Below are 23,836 nucleotides of genomic sequence, written 5' to 3' on the forward strand. Positions count from 1 at the left end.
TGAATATTGTAATGTTATGTCACTGTAGCTTTGGGTACAAGGTTATCGCAGTCAGACACAACATGCAGCACCGGGGCTGATTCCTCAGCTGGCTTTCATTACCTCACCTTTGATCTAGTTTCCACCTGAAAACACCAACAACAAATGTGGCTTTCCTACACATTCATCACTTTCCACGGCTGCTGGAGCATTGTGTGGTAAACTGGTGAGCTCTTGATGTGAGCTGCAGACTGTCTGTCACAAGGCAAGGCTCTTTTACTGTGGAGGGAAAACCATATTGAATCATGAGAAACACATTTGATTTTCAAGAATGTGTCTGGTTTATCCTCTGTTTTTACATAGTCTCCGCCGAATGTGGCAGTTCATAAGCATTTGAGCAAAAACAGAATTGAAAATGATTAGGTTTGTTGCAAACAGCATGGATTGGAATTTGGAGAGTTATTTTTTACATTTATTTTATTGAACCACATGGGCCACATTTGTTTTTGACATTGAATGTACAGCAAAACATGTTCATTTTTTAAAAGTGAAGTACATAATCAAAGTGTGCTCTAAATGATAGAATTATTGATATTTCTGAGTCACAAACAGACTACTATACTATATATGGAAAATAATGAAATAAATGAAATAGATATTGAAAAATGAATGGCAATAAGAAGACATAGAAATACACAGAGAAACTAGAACTTATATATATATATATATATATATATATATATATATATATATATATATATATATATATATATATATATATATATATGGTAATAGGTGTCTGTAGATAAAAAAAATCTTCTTTTTTGTTAATTATAAAAATTAAATAAAATAAATAAAAAAAAGAATATGCATAAACAAACACAGAAATTGGAACGCCATTATTAAATGTGAATGGCCGTAGATAAATTATGAAAAAAAATTAAATGAGGGATAATAAATGTGGTTATCTATATCTTCACAAAGTGTAAATATACACGGATACACAGAGACAGGTTGATCCAGTAAGTTAGCATTCAAAGAATCATATATTGAGATGAAAACAGAAACAACAACTATAAGTTTTTCATCTAGGTTCACTTTACTAAAGTGCACTTTACACATGCTGCATCTCTGATGAACAAACAACCAGCGCACGAGCCACAAAATTGGTCCTCTGAGATCAAGGCTTCATTTTCAGGTGAGAGCTGAGAGAATAGCATCACTGGCTTCAAACTTAATGGTTCTGTAAACAAATGTTGTCTTTCACGTGCTTGTCCTCCAAACTGTGACACGCTTTTAATCGATATATTTGCTGATTATGAAAGCGTTTGGCCTTCAGGCCACTTTCCACACATGACTCCAGAGACCAATCACAGAGCATTTCTTGAGTAAAAGTTAATGAACAAAAAAGTCTTTTCTTCCAGAGATTTAGTCAAGCCAGCGTAGCAAACCTGCTATTCCTGGTTATTCCTGATCAAGCCTCTGCTGCGTCACAGTGGGAGTCCATGCGGTGACCATGGCGACCGTGTCCGAGCCACAACAAGAAGAGTTTTGTGTAGAAGGGCAGATCCGCTCAACCCCACTCTGACTGGCCTCCTTTTGTTTTGCCCACCATTTTCACTGGGCTCCTTAATGCCACACAGGTCTGCTGGTGATGTCAGCCATGTTGAATTTTAAACGGGTGCAGGTTGTCCCAACATGAGGGTTGTTTACATCATGTTATCTGTGTCGACCCCCCAACCATCTGAGTGGGTTTCTGTGGAATGCTGAAACAGGATGGAGGATTTCCAAAGGGGGAGTGACAAGAGAGAGAGATAGAAAGTGGCAGAGAGAGAAGGAGGGAGAGAGAGGGAGAGAGTCTATATATACATCCCAAAGAGCCTGGTGCTCACAGGCACAGCTGGACAACTGGATCACTGGATTAAAGCCCACTGGATACTTTCTCAGAAAGGTGAGTCTTAAACCTGATCACACTTTTAGCTACTTCATCCGACATATATTTGGAGAAAACTTCCTCCAAAAAAATTTGAAAACCAACATGGTGTGGAAAACAGAAGCAGGAGAGACAGACAGGTTGGCAAGAGGGAAGGGAAAGAATGCACAACTTCTTTAAAAGCCCCTTTCATGTCACTGTAAGAACAGCTCAGCTATATTAAAAGCTGCAATTGAAAAGTTGCTTTTTTTGCCACCATGTTGCATTAAAAAGCAGGAACTGTTTGATCACTGATAAGAGGACTCGCCTATTTTTCCCTAAACATTTTTCTGAATTAAATTGACCAATGAATCAGAAGAAAACTAGTGCAATCTCAACGGAGTCATGTTCTTTAAACATAATAATAACAGTATTTTTTAGTGTAAAATGAAAAAAAGAAGGAGTCCAGGCATGTGACTGGATAAAGTCAAATTAGCGTATTGAGAGGAAAGCTGTAAAATGACACCACTGAGCTCATCAGTGCGTCAATTACCGTCAAACTCTGTGAATTATAGCTTTTCTTTCCCACACAAAACCCACGGTTTTAAAGTGTTAGGATTTAATTATTCATGAGTTAAGTGTGATTGTTGAACAAGTGCAGTGGTGGGGATTTTTTTTTTCCCTCCGTCAGACTTGGGTGTGCCGTTTCTCACAACTGGATACGGACACCAGGGAATAGTTAGGTCATCTCCTGTGTGTAGTTTAAATAGAAAACTTTCGAAATGACATCCCTGTTTTCCCATGCTGTTAACATCTGTGTTTGCTCTGGCTCACTGCTATTGTTAGATCTGTCAAAAAAACAAAAAAAAATGGCCCACAGGGCCGCAGTACTGCACAACGCAAGTCACGTCATAATTCACGAGTACACACTCTGTGTTTGATTCCACAGAATGTCTGTTTATGTAGCTCTTGTTGTGAGCGTTTTTTTTTAAACATGTCACCAAAGCTTTAAAAGAGTCCTTGTCATTTACTGAAGGCTTTGAGGGCGCGGCATGAAACTGGATGCCTACATGTTCAGACATGAACTGCTATTGGCTTTATTGTAGGGTTTTGTTTGTCAGGAAAGTGTCCTGTGGAACCAGACTCTGTGGCAGGTGATTTTATGTGCTCCAAAGATGCGCCGCTGAGGCACGGGGGCTTTATGAAGCATCTTTATGAAGCATCTTTCACTGCAAATAAGAATTTAAGTTTCATTCTGACAACAAATGCAGAAGTGATGCGAAAAGAAAATGGCTGTTGGACAGTGAAATGGCGCAGTGAGATGAAAACAAACATCCACATCTGCAGTCTTTTCTTTTCTCGACCACTCTTCAGCTGGAAACAGATATTTTTACTTGCAACATGACCATGAGACATTTCAAGGCCAGTGGAAAGATAACGTCCCTTCATCAGGCTCTTTGTCTAGTGCAACCAACCTCCTTTTGAGATATCAAACACCTTCTTCAGTGGAGACCATTCTCAACCTATGTCCACCGAAAGAGGACCAGTCGATCTATTTTGGTCGTGGTCATAGCTGAAACAAGTGGCAAGAATTGATCGATATCACTGATGAGTATAAGATACTTCATCATTCGATGGCCTCTCTGATAGATGTTTTCAGGCCGGTAAGCGGTTCTGAAAGGTGTTTTGGTGGATCAGATGTTTTTGGTCCAACCAACCGAGAGCACAAACTTTCACCAGTCATGTGTTTGATTGACTGATTTTATTATATCAAAAATGTCTGCTTGGAACAAAAACCTGCACCTACTGTGGCTGTTTGTGGATCAGTTTCAGATCCTCGCTTGAGGGTCTCATGTTAGGGTGTCACCAGGTCTGTGGTCTTTCACAAGAGGGAGGATGGTTCAAGGGAAGCATTGTAGAACAGTGGTGAGACCAGCCACGGTACTGTATGGTTTGGAGACTGGACAAAAAGGCAGCGTTAGAAGAGTCAGGGTGTCAAGTGTCAGGTCATTGATGACTGGATCTGGAGGTCAGCTCCTTTGGAGTTTGGAGAAAAAGCGAGGGAGACCCAGATGGTTTGGACATCGAACAGAGAGAGAGGAGCCATGAAGAAGGCATGGTGAAAACAGGGGTGACTCGTGAGGATGTGCAAGCTAAGTCAAGGTGATGGAGTCCCAACACTTGATGGGACTTTCCGAAGAAGAAGTTCCAGTTTTGATTGTCCACCAGTAAGAAATGAATGGCCAGAAAGCTCAAGCAACCAAATGGAAAGACTGTGTATCTACTCTGGTTTATTTATGAATCGTTGAGTCACAGTCAGTAAAGGGAAGTCTGGGACCACCTGTTGTTGGATGGAATGATTTTTGACTGAAAATGAAGAAGAACTTATGTTTTATTTTTTTCCTCTTTCAGGACGGTGAAAGCTGACTGTGCACTTCAAACAGACCAACCATGAATGCCGTAGCAGACTGGCTCGTCCAGAACCGGGACAAGATTGAGAAAGGGGTAGAGATCATGGGGCAGGCCTCAGAGGTGCTGGCCTCCACAGTGGGCCAGCTTCACCCAATCCTAGAGGCTGTATTCGTGGCCTCCTCTGAGATACTCAGCAACCCAGAAGGCAAAGAGGCTCGATACCTGAGTGAGCAGTTCAGTCTGGTGAATCAGCAACTCGAAGGTATCCAAGATGAGATCGATCAAATTGCCCTGGAGCTTCAGAGAACATCGATGAACAAGCAGAACTTCGATCGCGAGGCACAGATGCTCAGCCAGTATGAGAAGTTCCAGGATTTTGTCAATGCAAAGCCCAAATTCAAGGAGAAGAAAATGGAGAAGTTTCTGAGCCATTACGAGAACACAGACAGTGACTTGAACTTGGACGCGCTCTACTACGCCGTCACCGGAGAGAATACAACAGGAGATCCATTGCTGGAGACCGTGGTCAGCACCGAGCAGCGCAGCAGACGGGCAGTTGAGGATTTCTGCGCTCGGCTAAAGAAGCTGTTTGTGGTGGGCATTATTGCTGTGATGGGCCACGCTGCTCTCAAGGAGGGGGCAGTGGGAGAGGAGATGGTGAAGAAGTGGCAGAGTCGAATGGAGGAAGTAGAGAAGAGAATGAAAGCAGCAGTAGATGAATGCACGGAGAACTTTGCAGATCAGGCCAAGCTGGACTTGGAGCACCTGCTTCAGGAGAGTCCAGGACCTGTTAACCCCGAGTTCACCAAAAAACTTCTGGATACACTGGTAAAGAAATACGACTGGGTGGCCTGGTCCATCAGAGCTTTCAACGACAAGGAGCGCATTTTCTTTTTCAACTGGCTGGCAGGGAAGAAGTACCACGGCAGTCGTGGCGCCAACTGGTTTGACATTCTGACCAAAAGCAAGATCAATGTTGTGGTCTCATTCTGTGTTGAGCCGAAACCCATCAACAAGAGTGAAATTCTTGAGCTTATTGAGCAGCAGAAGATGAAGGGGAACATGATCACTGTGGCTCAGTCAGTGAGCAAGAGCTTCCCCAACTGTCTGGTCCACGCAGTCAGCCATTACAAGGAGGTGGTGGAGTCCAACAACTTCGATGTGGACTGTTATTACTACGCAAAACACAAACGCGCGTACATGTGTATTCACCCTGAGTAATTAGCCTGCTGTGTGTTATCAATGCCGCTGGTGAATTTCAAGTTGATTCAAAATGTACATTGTTTACATTTCGCCCTTTATCGTTGGGTGTTGATATGCAAATGTTTTATATAATTTTCACATGCAGTTTTTGTTCAACTTGTCAGCTGTTTAATGTGAAAAGATAATCAAATCAAAACACCTTTCAATGTTGAATATTCCTTTAATTCCCTCAACAGATATTAGCTTATTACATTACATTCTGTAATAACCGTCGACAACAGTCCATACTGCACACATTTTCATCCGCAGAAACACTAAGAAGTCATTTCAAAAGTGAAACGCTTTTCACACATTGCTGAGCTAACATTGGAAGCTGAAGGGAAAAGCAAACCAAAATTGCGAAGCATATCTAGCAACATGATGCAATACTACAATGGAATACATTCAAACTGCATTGGAACTCCTTAAATGTAATATAACTAACTTCTGAATTACGGTAATGTACGAGCCCTGATTTTTAAAGAGCGCTTTTTGTACCAGATTAGCCTGTTCCTTATGAAATCACACTGCCTTTAAATGGTATTTAATACACATATTTAATCAAAAGCAGGTACTTATTGATTATGTTTACTTCTCATATGTCTTTTGGAAAGCTTGAAACTCGATTTCTCTCCCTGGTGATTAGGTTCCATTTCCATCAAACTCCAAATCTCCACTGACTTGCAATTATTCACAATTACGTAATAATAAATGAGTCCAAAACAATGGCCTTAAATCAAGATATGTACAGAACAGTATGTGTTCCAGATCCAAATGTTTCAGCTGCTTTGTGTGAAACTCTATGCTGCTCCACTATCTCTGAAGATACATGTAAATTCTGTTAATTTGTAATAAAAATAAAGAAAGAAAGTGGACTGTGCAATGTTTTTATTTTTCCTAACTGAATTCATTTGTGTCTCATTGACTCACACGTTTTCATATTTGCTGAGAAAGCAAGCTAAGTTCTATTTTATATTATGAAATGGACCACAGATTCTGGACTTTTGCATGATGTAATACAGGAACCGCCAACCCTGCACCAGTATTAACACCTTTAGCAGCAGCTGTCTTTATTTCAAATGAACCTTGAATATCTTTCTCTAAAGCTAATAAAACAATGTTTATGGGTGTAACTTATACAGAAAAGTCACTGACTGATCAGTCAACCACGAGTTTGGCCATGAGACATGTTACAAGTCAGGGAAAACATGGGAAATAATCATGTAAGTAAGTAATTTACGTAGTCTCCCTCACCACATTTCAGATATATTTGTGCGACTTTACGGTCTCCACACTGAGATTTTAAATTATTTCAAGGTTACTTTGACACTACTTCCTGTAAACAAACAAAATGGCGACTTTTTTTCTGACCGTTTTTCCAACTGAGTAGGTGTGTAATACCTTGGAAATGAGCGTTTGAAGAGGACTTCTTTGCCAAGTGGGTGGGGAGTCGTTTGTGTAGTAACGGGCTGTGACTGCCATGGATTTTTTTTGGGCCACACACACAACTTTTTGTTATTACTTGTCAGACTGGGTGTGTCCCAGCGAGACGACACGGGATCACGTGACCCAAAGGAAGCCGAGCCTTCCGCGACTGTGTGACGGTGTTTCTCCCGCAAACTCGTGAAAGGTACGTTTATAAATCATAAACGATTGTATATTGTTCTGGACAGTAATTTAAACGGAGGTCTGTGTCGGTTTGAGATTGTTCAAAGTTCGAGGAAACAAAGTTCTTACCACCGCCCTCTTACGTAATGGAACTTTTCAATTCGGTCTTTAAACTACTTTACTTTTAACTACTTTAACCTCGTTTTTTCGGTAACGGGTTCTATGTTTAACTAACGAATGAATTACGATTCGTAATGACTGACATGGCTTACAATGACCTCAGTTGTCAAGTTTGATATCGCTGAGGAAGAACTACTTTTTCTTTTTCAAGTTTCTTTTTCGCACTTGGGTGTTAAACTGCGTGTTTGTTTCGCTTCCCTGTCCTTCAAACGTAAAACGATCCAATTAAAGCTCTTGTACGAACCAGATCAATACAGTTTCCATTAAGGAGACGCATTAACAGGCTGTTTACTTTCTGACGCAGACGGGCGGACGGACCGTCGTGGAGGATCTGAACATGAATGAAACCAGATTGGCTTCTGTTCAGTATGTTATGACAACATGTAAAATAGTTTTGGTCAACAACGTCAGTTTACAATTCCATTATGACAGCCTGTAAAATATATCTACTTCAGCTGCAGTGGTCAGTACCGAGCCATTGTGGTTGAAGTGAGATCAGCAGTGCAGGGTTCTGTGTGCGTGTGTTGAAGTCACCACAAGTGTCAGGTGAGATCTGTCTGTGGTCAGCACCGTACAGTATATCCAACAAACTATCTAAGTTTGCTGTTGTGCTAAAGGCTTGTTTATGTTCTTGAATGACTCCTCAAGTGAAGCTGTCACTTTATTTTGAATGATTTATTCATGAGACAGCTTCACCTAAGGCATTTGGCGGCTGTAGGTTTATGTGCATCACACATATCCAACTCAGGACATGAGGGCCAAAATAGCTTAAATTAACACCACTTGATATTGATGGAGTCAAGAGTCCAACTAAATATAATTGGTGCCACAACTTTTCAAAAGTAAATACAAATGATACGTGCAGTGGTGCCTCGGCTTTCGAACGTCTCGGAATTCGAACAAAAATTTCAAGATTTTTTTCTTTGGATTTCGAACGAAAATCCAGAAATCCAGAACTCGTACTCCCCCGAAAAAAGCCAGAAAAAACATAATGCGCGCGGCCCGATCAGCTGACCCACGACGCGCTTTGTTATTGTGTATAACGCAGCCTCTGTATGCAGACGTGTCCCGTTAGCTACATTTACTGACTGTTTTTTCTTCATATTGAGGTGTAAAACCTTTCCTGTCTCTGCACTGGACCGTGGTAGAGGGTCACAGGGGAGGTGCTCACTCTCAACACCTCCGAGGCTGGAGCGCTCACTCCAGGGTTTGATGTCCTGTTGTGGGCTGGAGCTGGGACAGGGATGAGGCGAGTCTGGGACAGAGCGTTACTTGGTTTATGACTTTGTCACAGCCAAACTGCACAGAAGCGCACATTCAGAGCTGGACACGCACCGGGCACCTCTTCACTTCTGGAGAGACGTCACTCACTCAGCAACCCCTCCCACATGCAGCGGCCACACACATAGAGGAACAGCCCACCCGCAGCAGACACTCTATATTCACTCCTACAAAAGCCTTTTTTAAGGCTTGGAACGCATTATTTCTTTTTCCATTCATTGCAATGGGTAAAATCTATTCAGAATTCGAACAATTTGCTTCTCGAACGGCCGTCTGGAACGGATTGGATTGTGGTCGAGAACCGAGGCACCACTGTATAACAAATTAATAATATTAAAATACATAAATATACAATAAGTTGGTGTAAAAAGTAAAACACAAATGTCATAATTCATTTGCAAACTTTAATAGTTTTAAAATGATTTTTAAATCATTTGAGCTCGACTACAGCAGTCATATTTAATTTTATTTACAATTGTATTGTGATTCTCTCCTGACTTGCCATGCTGCTTCATGTTAGACTGTCCCGGCTTCCACAATATGAATATATTCAAGGTAGTTTTTCTTTCTGTTAACAAAACATTTGTGTAAATAAAGTCCCCAATGTTCCAATACTGGCACAGCTGTATGTTTTAGGAAAGAAAAGAGATAGTATCAACATTTGGTTCTCTCAGTCGTTCGAGCTGCAGATGCACCTGAAGCACTGAAAATGAGATTCCTTCTGCCTCAGCTCTTTGTGTTCTCCTGTCCAACGGTGAATTATCTGCACTCAGACTGCAGCTACACGACCCGAGAGACAAAAGAGCATCCGTGGAAAACATGAATCACAGTTGAAATGCTGCTAAATCAAATAACGTAGAGGAAGATCTCATCGCTTCCCCAAAGCAGATAAAAATAGAACAATGAGAAATAAGCATTTAGAGTGGGTGAATAACAACATTGAACAGATACGCTCAAGTATTACACAATATTGTATCGATATTTTCACCGAAATTTTGCAATACTTCAGTGTGTGATATTGTCTTAATATTTTAACTATATTGATAGTGATACTTTGGTATGTTGCTACATTTGGACTGAGGTCATAGCAATAATCTTCTTTTCAAGCACATAATATTGTACTGCATTATCTGACTCCCCTTTAAATTAGTGGCTCTTGTCAAAATACAAAAAATAATTCTATTTCTTAACCTACAGTATTGCGATATATCGCACTAATCTTGTATCGGAATATGTATAGTATCGCAAGATACCTGCCAATGCACAGCCGGATAGAGTTTTCATTCTGCAGGTCCAGACCAACTGACCACTGAAACGAAAGTCTGACCAAATGAGCCTTTATCACATATTTTACTACTTTAAAAATGTGTTTTATTACGATGAAATAAGTTTCAATGAAATCAAAAACTGTGTTAGTTGTGTCTTAGCAGTTCACTTTCTCAGCTCAACTCTGGCTTGTCCAGTTCCTTCATTAGATTCCTACTGAATTGCCTCTATAGGAAGCAAAAGGAATGTGGTCATTTTGCTTTCAGGTGACAGTTTTTCATTTTGGAATAGGTTGAATCGACAAAAGAGGGCCACCCCGCACCAACCAAAAAACAGATGAGCAACATATTGGAAGCGATTCATTTCATATTGCATCATTAGCATTTCAGGAAAACTGATGGAGATGTTGTTTCAGTGGTGACTGTGAGAGGTGCTCCTCTCTCTCACTGCAGTCCTCCGCTGCTGAGCCAGATGAATCCTCCCGGGGGACAAACCTCAGCAGCCAGATAAGCAAGCTGACAAATTATTTTCCATTGTCTAGTTGCCGTGGTAACCTGCTGAGATTCATCGGCCACAGGCTCCTCGCACAGCAAGTTTAACCTCTTCCACTTAATCACTTCCCACACCCACAGCTCTGCTATTGGCTTGAGAGGGACGATGGAAATTGCTATTGCTGTTTCTGCAAACTGCTGGAGGATTGTTTGAGGGGGGAAAAAAGTCCTTCGAAAGATATGTCTGGACATGTCCAGTCAGTTTTAGTTCCTTACAGAGGTGTGTCTTCAAATAAAATATTAATCCAGAGCAAACAAACTTTATAGAGGTCGGTGAGTCTCACATTAGCCATTTACACGTCACAACGTGCTTGAAGGCTTTGAAGACAAGCTTTCAACTGAAAAGCCATTCGTCAGACAGCTGAAAACAAATCATTATTATTATGTCACATATATATTATCTTTATCTGTGGAGGTGTGAATAGAAGAATTTCCTAGTGTGTGTCTGGAGACATGGCTTGCACATTGAATAATAGAAAACAGTAATAAATCCAGTCTGATATTACAAAAGTATTTTACAACTGGTGTGCGTTTTGCTGTTTGCGAGAGTGTCGCAGTGCCACTTGCATGTTAGCTCGTCGATGTTCTGCGGAAAACCCTGCTGTGCCTGTCGAAAAATGTCCTGCGAAATTAGATGTTTTTCAATGAACAAAGATAGTAACTGTCAACAATTCACCCAGAAATGTTGCCTACAGTTGGTGTGTATAACGTCCCACTAAATGGTGGAACATTAGCGTGTTTCTATACCAAGCAAACTAAAGTTCATGTCAGCTGAATGATATGCAGAATACTTTGTTACATACCGTGGTTCATGGTGTGCAGATTTAGTTGCAACTAAGAATTATTATGTCAGTAGACATGAAACATTTAGGGGTTGGCGAACACGTAAACAGCATGAAAATAAATCTAAATACAAATTTATGTAAATTGTAGGTAGTGTTTTTAAACCTTATATTTGAGTTTCAATTGCTCGTAATGTAGTGTGTGTCCCTTAAAGTGTCCTTCATGAAAAGGTCCCACACTTTCAACGTTTTGGGTCGCGACAGTCATGTAGGTGCAGCAACTTGTTAACCCATCAGTGACTAGTTACTCCTTTGCTTGGGAATAGTTAACTGTCTTTTCACCCTCTAAGAAGAAATATTGATGTACTGTTGAGCTAAATGTCTCTCAGTCTGTACTTCCATTTCTACGTGTTCATGAGGCATGTACAGGAGTGTTTCAGTAGCTAGCATGAATTCAGAACTATACGTTTCTCCTCACACTTCACTGAAGTTGTGTTTTCTTCCCAGCTGAAAAATGGTTTAAAAGTCTCTGTCAGTTAACACATAGTTAACTGACGTGCCGTTCAGCCCATATAGTCTTCCGTCACTGCTGAATTCTTTAGCTCAGTTGACTCATTGCTCACTGGGTGTGACCAGCACCAGCTCACTTGACTCTCTCTGTCTTATCAGTTTTTGCTGTGTTGTAAGAGGAGCTAGCGAACAGGCCGCAGTCCACTCTCTTCAGAGCTCAGCAGTAAGTAAGACTGGACTCACTGTTTTTCAAATTTCACTCTGTAATGAATTCACATTTCTGACACCAGATTCAAGGAAACCAAAGTGACGATGGCCAACCAGCTACAGCAGCTCGTAGCAGAGAAGAAGGACATGGTTGAGACTGTGATGGAGGTCTTTGAACAGGGGGCTGAAGTGGTGGCCAGCATCGCGGGAGACCTCTTCCCAGTCTTCGCCATTGCTGCTCCCATTGTCAAGCTCGCTCTGGACAACGTGGAGAGCAAAGAGGCCGTGTTCATGAAGGAGCAGTTTCAAAAGGTCCGTGAGCGCCTCGAGGTGGTCTCAGAAGAAATTAAGCGCATCAATGATGAGGTCAAGAAGAGCGGAGCAGATTCCGCCTATTTCTCTGTGGAGGAAAACATCACAAACCAGTTCCGGAAGTACATGGACATCCTCAACGCCAAACCAAAGTTCCGAGAGGTCAAGAAGAAGACTTTTCTGGATCATTTTGCCCAAACCGGCGGCGATAAAAACCTGAACACCCTCTACAATGCTGTGACCGGTGAGAACTTCTCCGGAGAGTCCGTGCTGGAGATCACTCTGAACTTCGAGCAGAAAAGCCGACGGCCAGTGGAGGATTTCTGTGCCAGGCTGAAGAAGCTGTTCTGCATCGGGCTCATCGCCTTGCTGGGTCACGCTGCTCTCAAGGGCTATGATGAGGAGGAGGTACTCCTCAAAGACTGGGGGGAGAAGATGAAGATCGTCCAGGAAAAAATGAATGCTGTTATTCTGGAATGTGTAGAGGGATTCCCTAAACAAGCTGAGCTGGATTCACGTCGGCTGGTTCGTGACCAGCCAAACTTGAGCCACCAGCAGCTCGCTGATGCTCTCATAGAAAGCCTCAAGAAGAAGTACGACTGGGTGGGCTGGTCAGTGCGAGTATTCAAGTCGCCCAGTGGCCTCTTCGCCCAGAGGAAAGAGTTCCACAGTGCGACAGGAAAGAGTCGCTTCCAGGTCCCTTCATCGGACGAGAAACTGAACGTGGTGGTGTCTTACAGCTCGTCCCCTGAGCCGCTCGACAAGAACCACATACAGCAGGTGATCCTCAGCCAAAAGAAACTTGCAGTGGTCGGTCTCAGCGAGCTCCTGTTCGAGAAGATGCCTGGTGACTGTGTCGTCCACACGGTGAAGACCAGTAAAGATCTGGCCTGTTCCTGGAGCTTCACTGAGGAGCTTCACTACTGGGTGGAGCATAAAAACATCTACGTCTGTGTTCACTCAGCGTGAATAGCCAAAACGTCGCTGAATCTTAAAGACGGCACTTCAAATTTCTACTTCTGATGTTCATAATTGTTATTGAAATTACTCATTATCATGTCGTCTGACCATTGCTGTCGTTAATATTCTTTCTGCTAAGCGGCTTTTGAGCTAACTTTTGTCAGTGAGGACATATTCAATCTGGTTAGGTGGAGTTAATTTCCAGTACAGGATGCGTAGGTTTTCGACGTTTGCTGTCTTGGAACTCAAGAGTGGGTGAATACATGAAACATCCTCCATCAAACAAGAAACTAAACAGGGAGTTTCACTTTATTCACTCGGCAAAACAGTCTGAAACAAATGTATGGGGATAGGGTTTTTTAAAAAAAAATAAAATCAGCTGCAATAGACACTCTTAGTTCAGAGTGAAGACCTTTTCATGCTATCCATGATCATGGAGGATCTCTTTCATCCAGGCTAGGATACTGTAGGTAGGATTTAAATATGGTAACTGGACATAGGTTTGGATCATGAAAAGATCGACTGAAAAGGCCACTAATATTGCACTTTATTGTCTTAGTTTTGAATAAAAGGGGTATCCTTTTCGTCACTGTCAGTTAATCTAACTGCCCTTTTGACGTCCATGTTCAGCCCCAGATGTTGTCTTTTGTCTTCACATTTACATTCCAGAAGGAGGCATAGGAGCAAACTCAACTGGTACCTTTAAAGGTTATTGAGGCTGTGGGAACATGCCAGGGCGGAGTGACAGCCGGTCTGTTTACATACCAACGTGCTTTGTTGCTGTTGTGTCACATCTGTGCTGCCAGGCAACATGAACGGCCCCAGAATGATCTTGAGTTTTCGGTGGATGTTATCAGTTTAATAGGATGTTCTCACTACGTTTTAGCTCAGCCCATCACCCTTCGTTGTGAAAGTTGATTGTCCATATATTACTGAGCTGTGTTTCTACAGATGTAGTGCAGAGTTTTATATCTCTTTATAGCTAAAACCTTAAATAAAGGTGAAAACAACACTTGTGCCTGTGGTGTGTTGTTGCTGCTGTTAATGATACTAAGCTGTTTCAGTCACTACACAACATTTGGGAGCATGGAGGTCGACACACAAGCACTGAGCTCCCATCGCTGCACCATTCTTCTCTCATTTCTTACTTTTTATGAACAAGAAGAAACTGTCCTGCCAGATCAGACAATGCTGACTTGATGTTATTTAACTTTTATGTACAAAGTCACCGTCACAGATCACATGCTTCCATGTGTTCATTGCGTTGGTATTGCTGGTCAGCAAAGAGTCAAAAGTTTATGACAATGAAAAACCAACGTGGCAACTGTGGAAGAATATTTGATAATGTATGTCTTGCACAAGATGAGATAAATGAGATAGATAATGGAGAATTTCCATTAGTGTTCTGTCTTCTTCGTGTCTCATTGGAGCTATGATCTGGTAGTAACAGCAACACTGCCCCCCTTTGTTTCCAGTGGTACTGCTCTATTTGGTCCTTATCCATCTGGAACATTGAGCATAAATGGGCCTTTACTCTGACCCATCCTCCCTTCGTTGAAGGCTATCAGGACCACACAACACCCCAAAAAGCAGAGCCCTCCTTGACTAACTACATCTAGAAATTCTGTCCATTGAAGTCATGAAGGAAACCTGTATTAAGGCTGTTTGTATATGAACTTTCTTCCACTTAAGTCCTCTGGATACCAGATGAAAAATGGTTGACCTCATGTCCTTCTTCCAGTTGGGCATGCCCAGAACACCTCAACATCAGTACTCAACATTATAATGCATTCATTCATAATATCTACCATACTGTTTGAGATGCAGTACAAAGGACATGAACAGGGGGCGCTGTGGTTGTCAGATCACATCATCACACACTAGTCATTTGTTTAAGCGCCATATAAAACTGGAATATGTCAGTCATGCGGCCAACAGATGCAGGGATCAATCTGACAAAAAGATGACTGAAAGTTGGTTTGTTGTACTGCAAATATCCTTAGAAATATGCCACAGCGCACAGGCTGCTTGAGATTCCATACAGAAAACCTGACAGGGACAACTCATTGACCACGGCAGATCAGAGTTTAACATTTTAAACTTAGAAGTTCAGGATGAGCTGATGAAAATAGAGCATTCGGTCCTGTCAGATTAAAATACCTGCCAGCTAAAAACAGAATTCTTCAGCAACAGATCATCTCAGGGGAGGGGTGAAGCAGGAAGTGGATATGACCCGGCGCTGGTCTGGAAACACCCGTGCTGCTCTGTAATCATGTGGCTGTGGCTTTTCTAACTTTGGCACCAGAATGTCCTGTTAAAGTCGGACGAGCAAGTGCACAGCAACAACTTAAACAAGCTTTGTCTTCTTCAACAGAGACCAGAAAGTGAAAGATGAACTGTGTTTTTTTTAATTATAGTAACCCAGTGGACACAGGTGCAGTCCACAGCTCCATGTATCAACGTCACTTGTGACTTCACCAACCTGCCTGGAGCCTTGCTGAACATTAATTCGATTTTATGGTTATTTTGAATAAGTTCATAAATTCTCAGCAAGAACTGAACGACTGCCTTTGTCTCACTTTTTATTGCTTTAGATGACTATCAAAGGTCTTCCACTCCAGAATGATAAGAACTGAATCCTAACCCTGTAGAACGCTGACATAGCACTTGATAAGATGTTCTGTAAGTCGCAGGTAAGCGTGCTGTCTTTTCCACTGGAAAGTGTGATCAGATGAGTATGATTTTGTTTGAATAATGGCTGCATTAAGAAAGCCATGAGTCACTCCTCATGTGTTGTGTCGCAAATATGTGTTGTATGAGTCGAACGCATGTGACTGATGTGGTCCAACACATGTAAACTAGGGCTATCATTATCATACATTATTTTTATCTCTAAGTAAGCACTAAGAAAACAGTTCTCCTTGCTTGTAAATATTGCAAATACAGTATTTGTATGTTTAACTCCATGCACTCTAGTTTCCTCTCACAGTCCAAAAACATAAAGCAGACAATTGGTAAATCAAGTGAATGATCAAGTCGGTTAACCTCTTGCTTTATGTAGCTGTGAAAGCCCTCAGAACTTCTACCATCATCAGATGAATTGGATGTGTTCCACTTGTGCTTGGAATATCATTACATAGTCCAACATTACATAGTCCATAATCCAAGATGGCTTCCCTCAACGTAAACAGGAAGTAGACGTTTTGAACCACTGAAATACTGTGGTACCTCGGTTCCCGACCACAATCCGTTCCAGACGGCCGTTCAAGAAGCGAATTGTTCGAAATCGGAATTGATTTTTCCCATTACAATGAATGGAAAAAGAAACAATGCGTTCCAAGCCTTAAAATAGGCTTTTGTAGGAGTGAATGTAGAGTGTCTGCTGCAGGTGCGCTGTTCCTCTATGTGTGTGGCCACTGCATGTGGGAGGGGTTGCCGAGTGAGTGACGTCTCTCCAGAAGTGAAGAGGTGCCCGGTGCGTGTCCAGCTCTGAATGTGCGCTTCTGTGCAGTTTGGCTGTGACAAAGTCATAAGCCAAGTAACGCTCTGTCCGAGACTCGCCTCATTCCTGTCCCAGCTCCAGCCAACAACAGGACATCAAACCCTGGAGTGTGCGCTCCAGGAGGTGTCGAGAGCGAGCACCTCCCCTGAGACACTCTACCACGGTCCAGTGCGGAGACAGGAAAGGTTTTACACCTCAATATGAAGAAAAAACAGTCAGTAAATGTAGCTAACGGGACACGTCTGCATACAGAGGCTGCGTTATACACAATAACAAAGCTTGTCGTGGGTCAGCTGATCGGTCCGCGCTCGTTCTGGATTTTCGTTTGAAATCCGAAGCAAAAAAATCTAGAAATTTTTGTTCGTTTTGTTATTCTGAGACGTTGGAAAACCAAGGCACCACTGTACACAGAAAGAAACAAACACATTCAGCAACCATGTTTCCTATTCATCCAGTGGGATTTCTACTCGCAAACAGCAATACTTTAAATACTTGTATATGGACGAGGCACTTCTGAAAATAGCTTTTGTGGACGTCACTATTGTGTTCACTGACTTGATAGCTGGAACAGACTTAACTCGGATGTGATGTCATTCACAGTGACTTCTCATTTCCGAGTGCTAACTAGAACTTAGCGGCAGCCAACAAAAAATGAATGAAGGATAAGTAAAAGATGCCTTTTTGCTTCATATTATGTTGTATATGTGAGGTTGTCAGTACTGATATATGTCAGTAACAATATTCTCGTAACAAAAAAACAGTGTCTCATATCAAAAAACTGCTTAAAACATCTAAGTTGTTGATGCTAGTCTGGAGCTAGTCCAAAGCTCTTGCAGGCCCAATGGCGCCTCCACTCAGGTAAGCTCAAGGATTTTCCTGGTAAATAGGCGATGTGATGCTTTTAATCGGACCAGAATTACTCTTTCACGAATATGATTTGGCCGCACAGTCCGCCATTGAGCGACCGTCTATCAGGTGACCGCAGGAACGCAGAAAAACATCACGAGGCATCGCTAAGATTCGCCCGTCTTGCAGGAATACATTGTACCGCCATTCATCACCTTGGTGCAACCCTGCAACTTCATTCACTCTTCATGAGAATGCACAGCTATCAGGACTCCTCAAATTGGTTGGGTGACTCGATGGAACGCTGTGTCACAAGATAAGAGCGGTTGCAGTTCATTGGTCCTCAGCTAGCGTTCCAGGAACTGAGTCCATGGATTGAAGGGAGTTTTATTTAGAATATTATTGTTGGTGCTTCTTTCTTCTTCTTTGTTGTGATGATGAACTACAACAATGTACATTTGCATTACCCAAATCAGCATCTGCATGGATCAGGATGGCTCCAAAAGAGGGAACTAAAATGGATTCACGCCATATGCTGACTCATACTTTATTTTATTTACTACGAAAATTGCAAATATACAGTGATGTGAACGGTTCGCTGCTACATTCTTCCACTATAGACACTAGCATCTTCCTGCTTTCCAGCAAAACCTGATCTGTGGTGGCTGATTTATTATTATTTATTATTATTATTCATTTTTGCCTTGCAGAAATGAAGCATCATTTGTTTCTCAAACCTGAAAGTCAATGTGGAATAGATTGGCTGATTGAAATGTGACTAAATTACTCTTGAGGGGAAACACAAGGCGCTTCAAGGAACACTACTGTCACATACCAGTGTTCAAACAAGACCCAACGTGTTTGGAAAATCCACCAACCTTTGTCAAACTGAACTTTCCACTGCCTTGTCGCTGTAGGTCATGTAACATTTGTAGCATCAGCTTATTATGACCGAGGACCTTATATTGCCTAGGTCTTAAAGTAAGAGGGCGAAAACATGTTCGGCCAAGGTCGTTCTTTATTCATGTCAACAACAACGCCTTAACTGTGGCAGACTTTGAAGAAGAAGGTCTGAACTGTGCATCTTCTGTCACATCATGTTGTGTATTTCAGTGGTTTACATTACAAACATCAAAGTCTCTCCAAGCTTTGCCATAGAAGTCACCGGTTAATGTTTGTTTCCATGGTTATGGCTATTGTGCAAATTGTATATAATATAAATTATTATTACAAAAGTTACATTCTCCACATAAAAACACTTACAATCATTAGTTGCCCTTTTTTTTTTTTACAAAGGATGCACAAAGCATTAAAAATGACTATTTGAATAAATATAAAAAGCAGGTTACACTAAATATTGTCTCCTAAATTTGTCTCTGCATGTGTCACTGTTGAGGACTCCTGCTACATTAAAGCACAGACATTCCTCAGTAAGCCGACTTGCTTGTTTAAAGATGAACAGCGCAGCAAGAATTCAGCCTGGAACAACAATTGTGATGTTTATTTTTGAAGAATACGGTTGTAAGATGTGTGTCGCAATTGAATATATTTTCATTTAACACATGCTGCATCTAAAAGCAAGCTGAAGCTAAATATTGTTCTCAAAGACAATACCGACATGTGGAGTGGCTGACAGCTGCCTGCGATAAACTTCCAGTGAACAGGTTCATCCGGTTTTTATTCGCGAGAATTTCTTCCTTTTGTTCATACCCCAACTGTTTCTGTTGCTTCAGTGGATGGATAACAATCTGCCCTCTGAATGTGACTGATCATGTGAATTGACACGGACACCTTGCTTTGGTTGGTATCGACCCATATATAGTGTTGCTAAAATATAAGGCTAAACGGCGACATCTGGCGGTGAGAAATATTATAGACCTACATATGAGTAACTGCAAATTCAACTGCAAAAAAAAAACTGCAAAAATGTCGTGAAGACGATCAATGCCATCTATTTTCTATTTCTATTTTTATAAAGCCGCAGAATATGCAGTGAGAGATACAGTGACAAATCATTAGATTCAGTGCAAGACATTATTTCTCAAAATTGATCTGGAGCTCTTCTCGACGTCTTGACCACCCTGTTGAGGAATAAAGTAAATTATCTGAAGCTGTTGAAACATTTTAATAGACAAAAAGATCCAAGTCCAAAGCAAAACCAAGGGGCCATTTGAGGCCCCTGATCAAGTTTGGATAGTAAAAAATCCCATTGGCTGTTTTTCATTCCGACAATTTCCATGTTTAAAATGTATATAATGAACAGACATTTTTGCCCTCCTGCTCACCTTGTTGTTCTTCATCGGAATGAAGCTTCGAACCACTAAGGAAATGCTGACACACAGCTGAAGAACTGCCAGAACAATCAGGAGCACATCCATCGATGTCACCAGCCGCTGATGGAATTACATCAACAAGACTCATATCAGGTGTTGCTGGGATTCCGTATCTGCCGATGGACCCTCACCTGCGCAAAGAACGCAACCTTCCTGCAGTTCTCACCGACTCTCTCAGTGGCACCGAGGTCGCACATCCAGAGGAGGGAGGCATGAGCGAGGTCCACACTGTACAGCACGACGCCAGTGATGGCAAGTATGGCTGCCATGACGTTCATGAACACAGTAAAACGCACCTACAAAGGAAACAATCTCATGCTTAAAGCCAAGCAAGAGACTAGTTCCTTCTGAAAACAAAAACCTACCAAGCAGGGCGACGGACATTGGCCAACCAGTAGCGACATGACCCCAGTGATGATGAACTGATGAGAAAATAATCTTTTCACGTGAGTATATGTTACAATTACAACCAAATTTGCCAGGTATTGAATTGACTACTATACCACAGCACCCAACCAGTAGAGGGCGCCAATGCTGGCCAAGTCTTTGGGACGTGTACTGGTACGACCAGGTCCAAGACCCACGTTGATCAAACCAACCATGATCTGGATCACCTGAAACAGCGTCAACATGAAGTCACATTAGAAGAAGCATTCAGAAACTCTCCTGGCGTCATGTAATAGTGTCAGATGTTGAGCTGATGAAGCTGATGAAGCCCAACAGCCCCACAAGCAGGACGGAAGAAATTAACAGGATGCTGTTTCCGCCAAAATAAAAGGATTCATATTTAGTACGTGACATCTTATAAGGCACTCTCCACGCTCTCCTTACTCATAACAGTAATGGTTAATGTGGATCAATCAAGAATGTAAAGTAAATGATTTTTTTTTAAAGTTCAGAAAAAAATTAATGTGCCACAGCTACACACAGTTTGTGTGCCCCAGCGCAAGGAAAGTATTTACAACGTTAATTCAACCATTTCATTCAATTCAACCTTCATTACAGTCGTACACTGCTGCACTTGCCAGTGTAGATAAATATCTGGAAAGTTAGATTGGAGCTGAAACATTTAGACATCATTACGAGTATTAAAACCCATTGTACTGCATGAATCGCAACTACATCATTAAGATGTATATATATGATATATACTTGAATATATGTTTGCTGGCAGTTCTTACCCCCAGCACCGCAGTCACACAGGTCAGCTTCCAGCATTTCGTCGCGACCTTGATCTGATTCTGCGTAGGAAACATTCTGCTCCGTGTCCGTCTCTGTTGCAGCAGTTGTGTAGGAGTTTGGTGAGGGTCACATTCTTCAAGACAAGGCCGAGCAAACACAGACGCTGGTATCGAGAGACATTCCTATCTCAAATACACAAATGATGTTGGGTCTTTGTTCTGAAAGTGACGTAGCTTTAAGACACTAGCTTCACAACGTGTTTATTTCAGCTTCAAATTAGTTCTAAAAAACCTTCAGGCTCTATTTGTTTCCTACAGGTGAGAATTTTAGATTACAGTAAAGCTGAACAAAAGAACACAAAGATGAAAAAAGAAAAAAAAAGTTTATTTTGGCGTGTCATCATGTGAACCACAGATTTAAAATATATATTCCACACTAGTCTCAGCCTGAGTTGGTGCAGGAGGTGAAGCGTTACCATCTGGATCTGGTGGGGCTCACTTCCACGCTGTTTGGGTTCTGAAACCCAGCTCCTTGATAGGGGCTTTACTCTTTCCTTCTCTGGTGTTGCTTGAGGTATGAGGCGCCAGGCAGGCGTGAGGATACATCAGGAAGCTCACAAATGTACTTGGTACCAGAGCTGCCTGGATCGTATGTCAATGATCTATTTTGTAATTGTATCATCTGACTTATGGCCATATGTTCTGAACTCTTGCTGAAAAGAGGGACACAACTGTCCACTGATCAACATCTGGTGATGAGTTGGCCCTGATGGTAAGGGAAGCCTCTAAATGGACCAGGTAAACCCACACGAGTAGTGCGGGTGAACTGGGAACGTCTGAAACCGAATTTTCAACTCACACCTCTGGGAAGCTCTCTCCCACATCCCTGTGGTCAGGTAGGGGACATGGAGCACGAGCCGTTGGTGTTCAAAGCCGCCATGGCTGAAGTTTCAGTGGTGATCTGTGACATGAAGGTCATTGGTGCCTCACAGGGCGGTTACCCAAGAACATCTTGGTGGACACCAGATGCCAGGGAAGCCGCCCAACTGAAAATGGAGTCTTCTTCTTGTGTCTAGTGGAGCAGTTGCAAGGTACAGGTTGCTCTGAAGGCTGCTGCTAAGTTTTAGCAGCTAGTGAGGGAGGAATAGAAAGCGAAGGCAGCAGAATATCCAAGCTGTTTACAGTAAGGATAGAACACTGTTGACTTAAATGTAATTGGCCATTGGAAAGAACACTTCCCACCCTCTGTAAGGGAGAGACAGCTGGAGAACAGTAATGGGCTGAAGTCTCTGTGGTAGTCAAGAAGCTTCATGGTGGCATGGCTGCGGGACTTGACAAGATTCGTCCAGAAATGCTGAAGGCTCTTCAACAGGCCCCTTCAACATTGTGTGAATGTCTGAGTCACTACTGGACAAGTGGCATGTAGCCATTCAGCATGTGAGCATTTAGCAGAATGCAACCATAGCAAAACCTCCATTACTTCACTCCTGGAATGTGCTGTATTTATGAGTCAATTGGAACCCAAAGTAGACGTAAATAAAGTGGAGCAGACGTGTTCACTGACAAAACCTAACAGGAGTATGAGACGGTAAAGCGAGGCGCTATAGAATGTGAACGAACAGTGCATTGGATGTTTTCAATTCGCAAGCGCAGTGTGTGTCCTGAAATCCGATGATGGAATTCAGAAGTCTGTCCTATGTCACTTGTCAGTCAGAAAAAGGGCTTCATTTATGATCCAAGAGCACTTTCTACGTATGTCTGCCTTGGATTTAATAAATACCAAATGCCGATGTGAGAGTTGCAAATTTGTTTTCAGGACACTGTGGATGGATGGATGTTAGACATGGAGGCACCTCTACATTTCTAACCCTGAATAACAGGAGTTGCTCCATCGATTTATTTTTGGTTTGTTTGTTATACACGTACAGAAGAGGCAAAAAATGTTCAGATCAGAATGGATTTATAAAAGGAAGACAAGGATTCACTAATGCAGAGTTTTGAATGTCATACATGTCAATACCAATGAAGGGGCGACACATACAGCTTTGTTTTCATTGGACACTGAAAAAGGGTTCAATAGAGTAGAGTGGGGATATTTGTTCAACTTACTTGGACAGTTTGGATTGGGGGATGGTTTCTGCAAATGGGTTAAAATCCTGGTGACAGCAGTCAGAAGTAATAATCAGATATCTGGCATTTATACAAACAAACTTGAATAAATCGATTCCACTTATCATTGACTTAATTCATTCTTTTGGTCAGGTTTCTGGTTATAAAGTCTGCAACAATAAATCACCAATATTGTTGAATCGTAAAGAGAGAAACAACCTTCCCACACATGTGCGGTACTTCACAATTGTGAATACTTTCACTTATTTGGGAATATACTGTAAATCACCTATTCTTTACAGGAACTAGTTCCTTTACAGATTTTAAAATCCATTGATGACTCACTGGACTTCCCAAATACAAATACACTTCTTCCAAATACAAAAATACACTTCCAAAATGGTATCTTTTTCAGAATTTGCCATTGCCACCTCCCCAACGAATGCGCGCCTATCACTTGTCTATATGCCTTATGAAAGAGGAGGAAAGAAACATACAGAAAATGTTAAATATTCGCATAGAATGTATGTCGCACACTAATTTCACGGTTCCTTGTGGAAGTCTTTTTCAATCTTTACCCAGTTTGTCTCAGGTTTTCGACTTGTCTTGTTCCATTCTCATTCAAATTAATGCCAAGGTATAATTTAATTTAGAAAATTTAAA

At 41.8% G+C, this 23,836-nt stretch overlaps 2 protein-coding genes across 2 annotated transcripts; both read left to right on the plus strand.

The window, feature by feature from the left end:
* Window positions 1–1,585: 1,585 nt before the first annotated feature.
* Window positions 1,586–6,427, plus strand: rpz5 (rapunzel 5). The gene is made up of 2 exons (XM_053886976.1): window positions 1,586–1,930; window positions 4,304–6,427. The coding sequence occupies exon 2, from the start codon at window positions 4,343–4,345 to the stop codon at window positions 5,522–5,524; it is 1,182 nt and encodes a 393-aa protein (XP_053742951.1). The 5' UTR covers window positions 1,586–1,930; window positions 4,304–4,342; the 3' UTR covers window positions 5,525–6,427.
* Window positions 6,428–7,063: 636 nt separating this feature from the next.
* rpz4 (rapunzel 4) lies at window positions 7,064–14,214 on the plus strand. Its single transcript, XM_053886978.1, has 3 exons — window positions 7,064–7,175; window positions 11,883–11,946; window positions 12,014–14,214. Exon 3 carries the CDS (start codon window positions 12,036–12,038, stop codon window positions 13,209–13,211), a length of 1,176 nt encoding a protein of 391 aa, XP_053742953.1. The 5' UTR covers window positions 7,064–7,175; window positions 11,883–11,946; window positions 12,014–12,035; the 3' UTR covers window positions 13,212–14,214.
* The last annotated feature ends 9,622 nt before the right edge of the window (window positions 14,215–23,836 follow it).

Source organism: Synchiropus splendidus, chromosome 15 (genome assembly GCF_027744825.2).
Source record: "Synchiropus splendidus isolate RoL2022-P1 chromosome 15, RoL_Sspl_1.0, whole genome shotgun sequence".
Classification (NCBI taxonomy): domain Eukaryota; kingdom Metazoa; phylum Chordata; class Actinopteri; order Syngnathiformes; family Callionymidae; genus Synchiropus; species Synchiropus splendidus.

What these genes read in the sequence shown, in the direction of transcription:
- rpz5 (XM_053886976.1), top strand. Translation starts at nt 4,343, where the DNA reads ATGAATGCCGTAGCAGACTGGCTCGTCCAGAACCGGGACAAGATTGAG.
- rpz4 (XM_053886978.1), top strand. Translation starts at nt 12,036, where the DNA reads ATGGCCAACCAGCTACAGCAGCTCGTAGCAGAGAAGAAGGACATGGTT.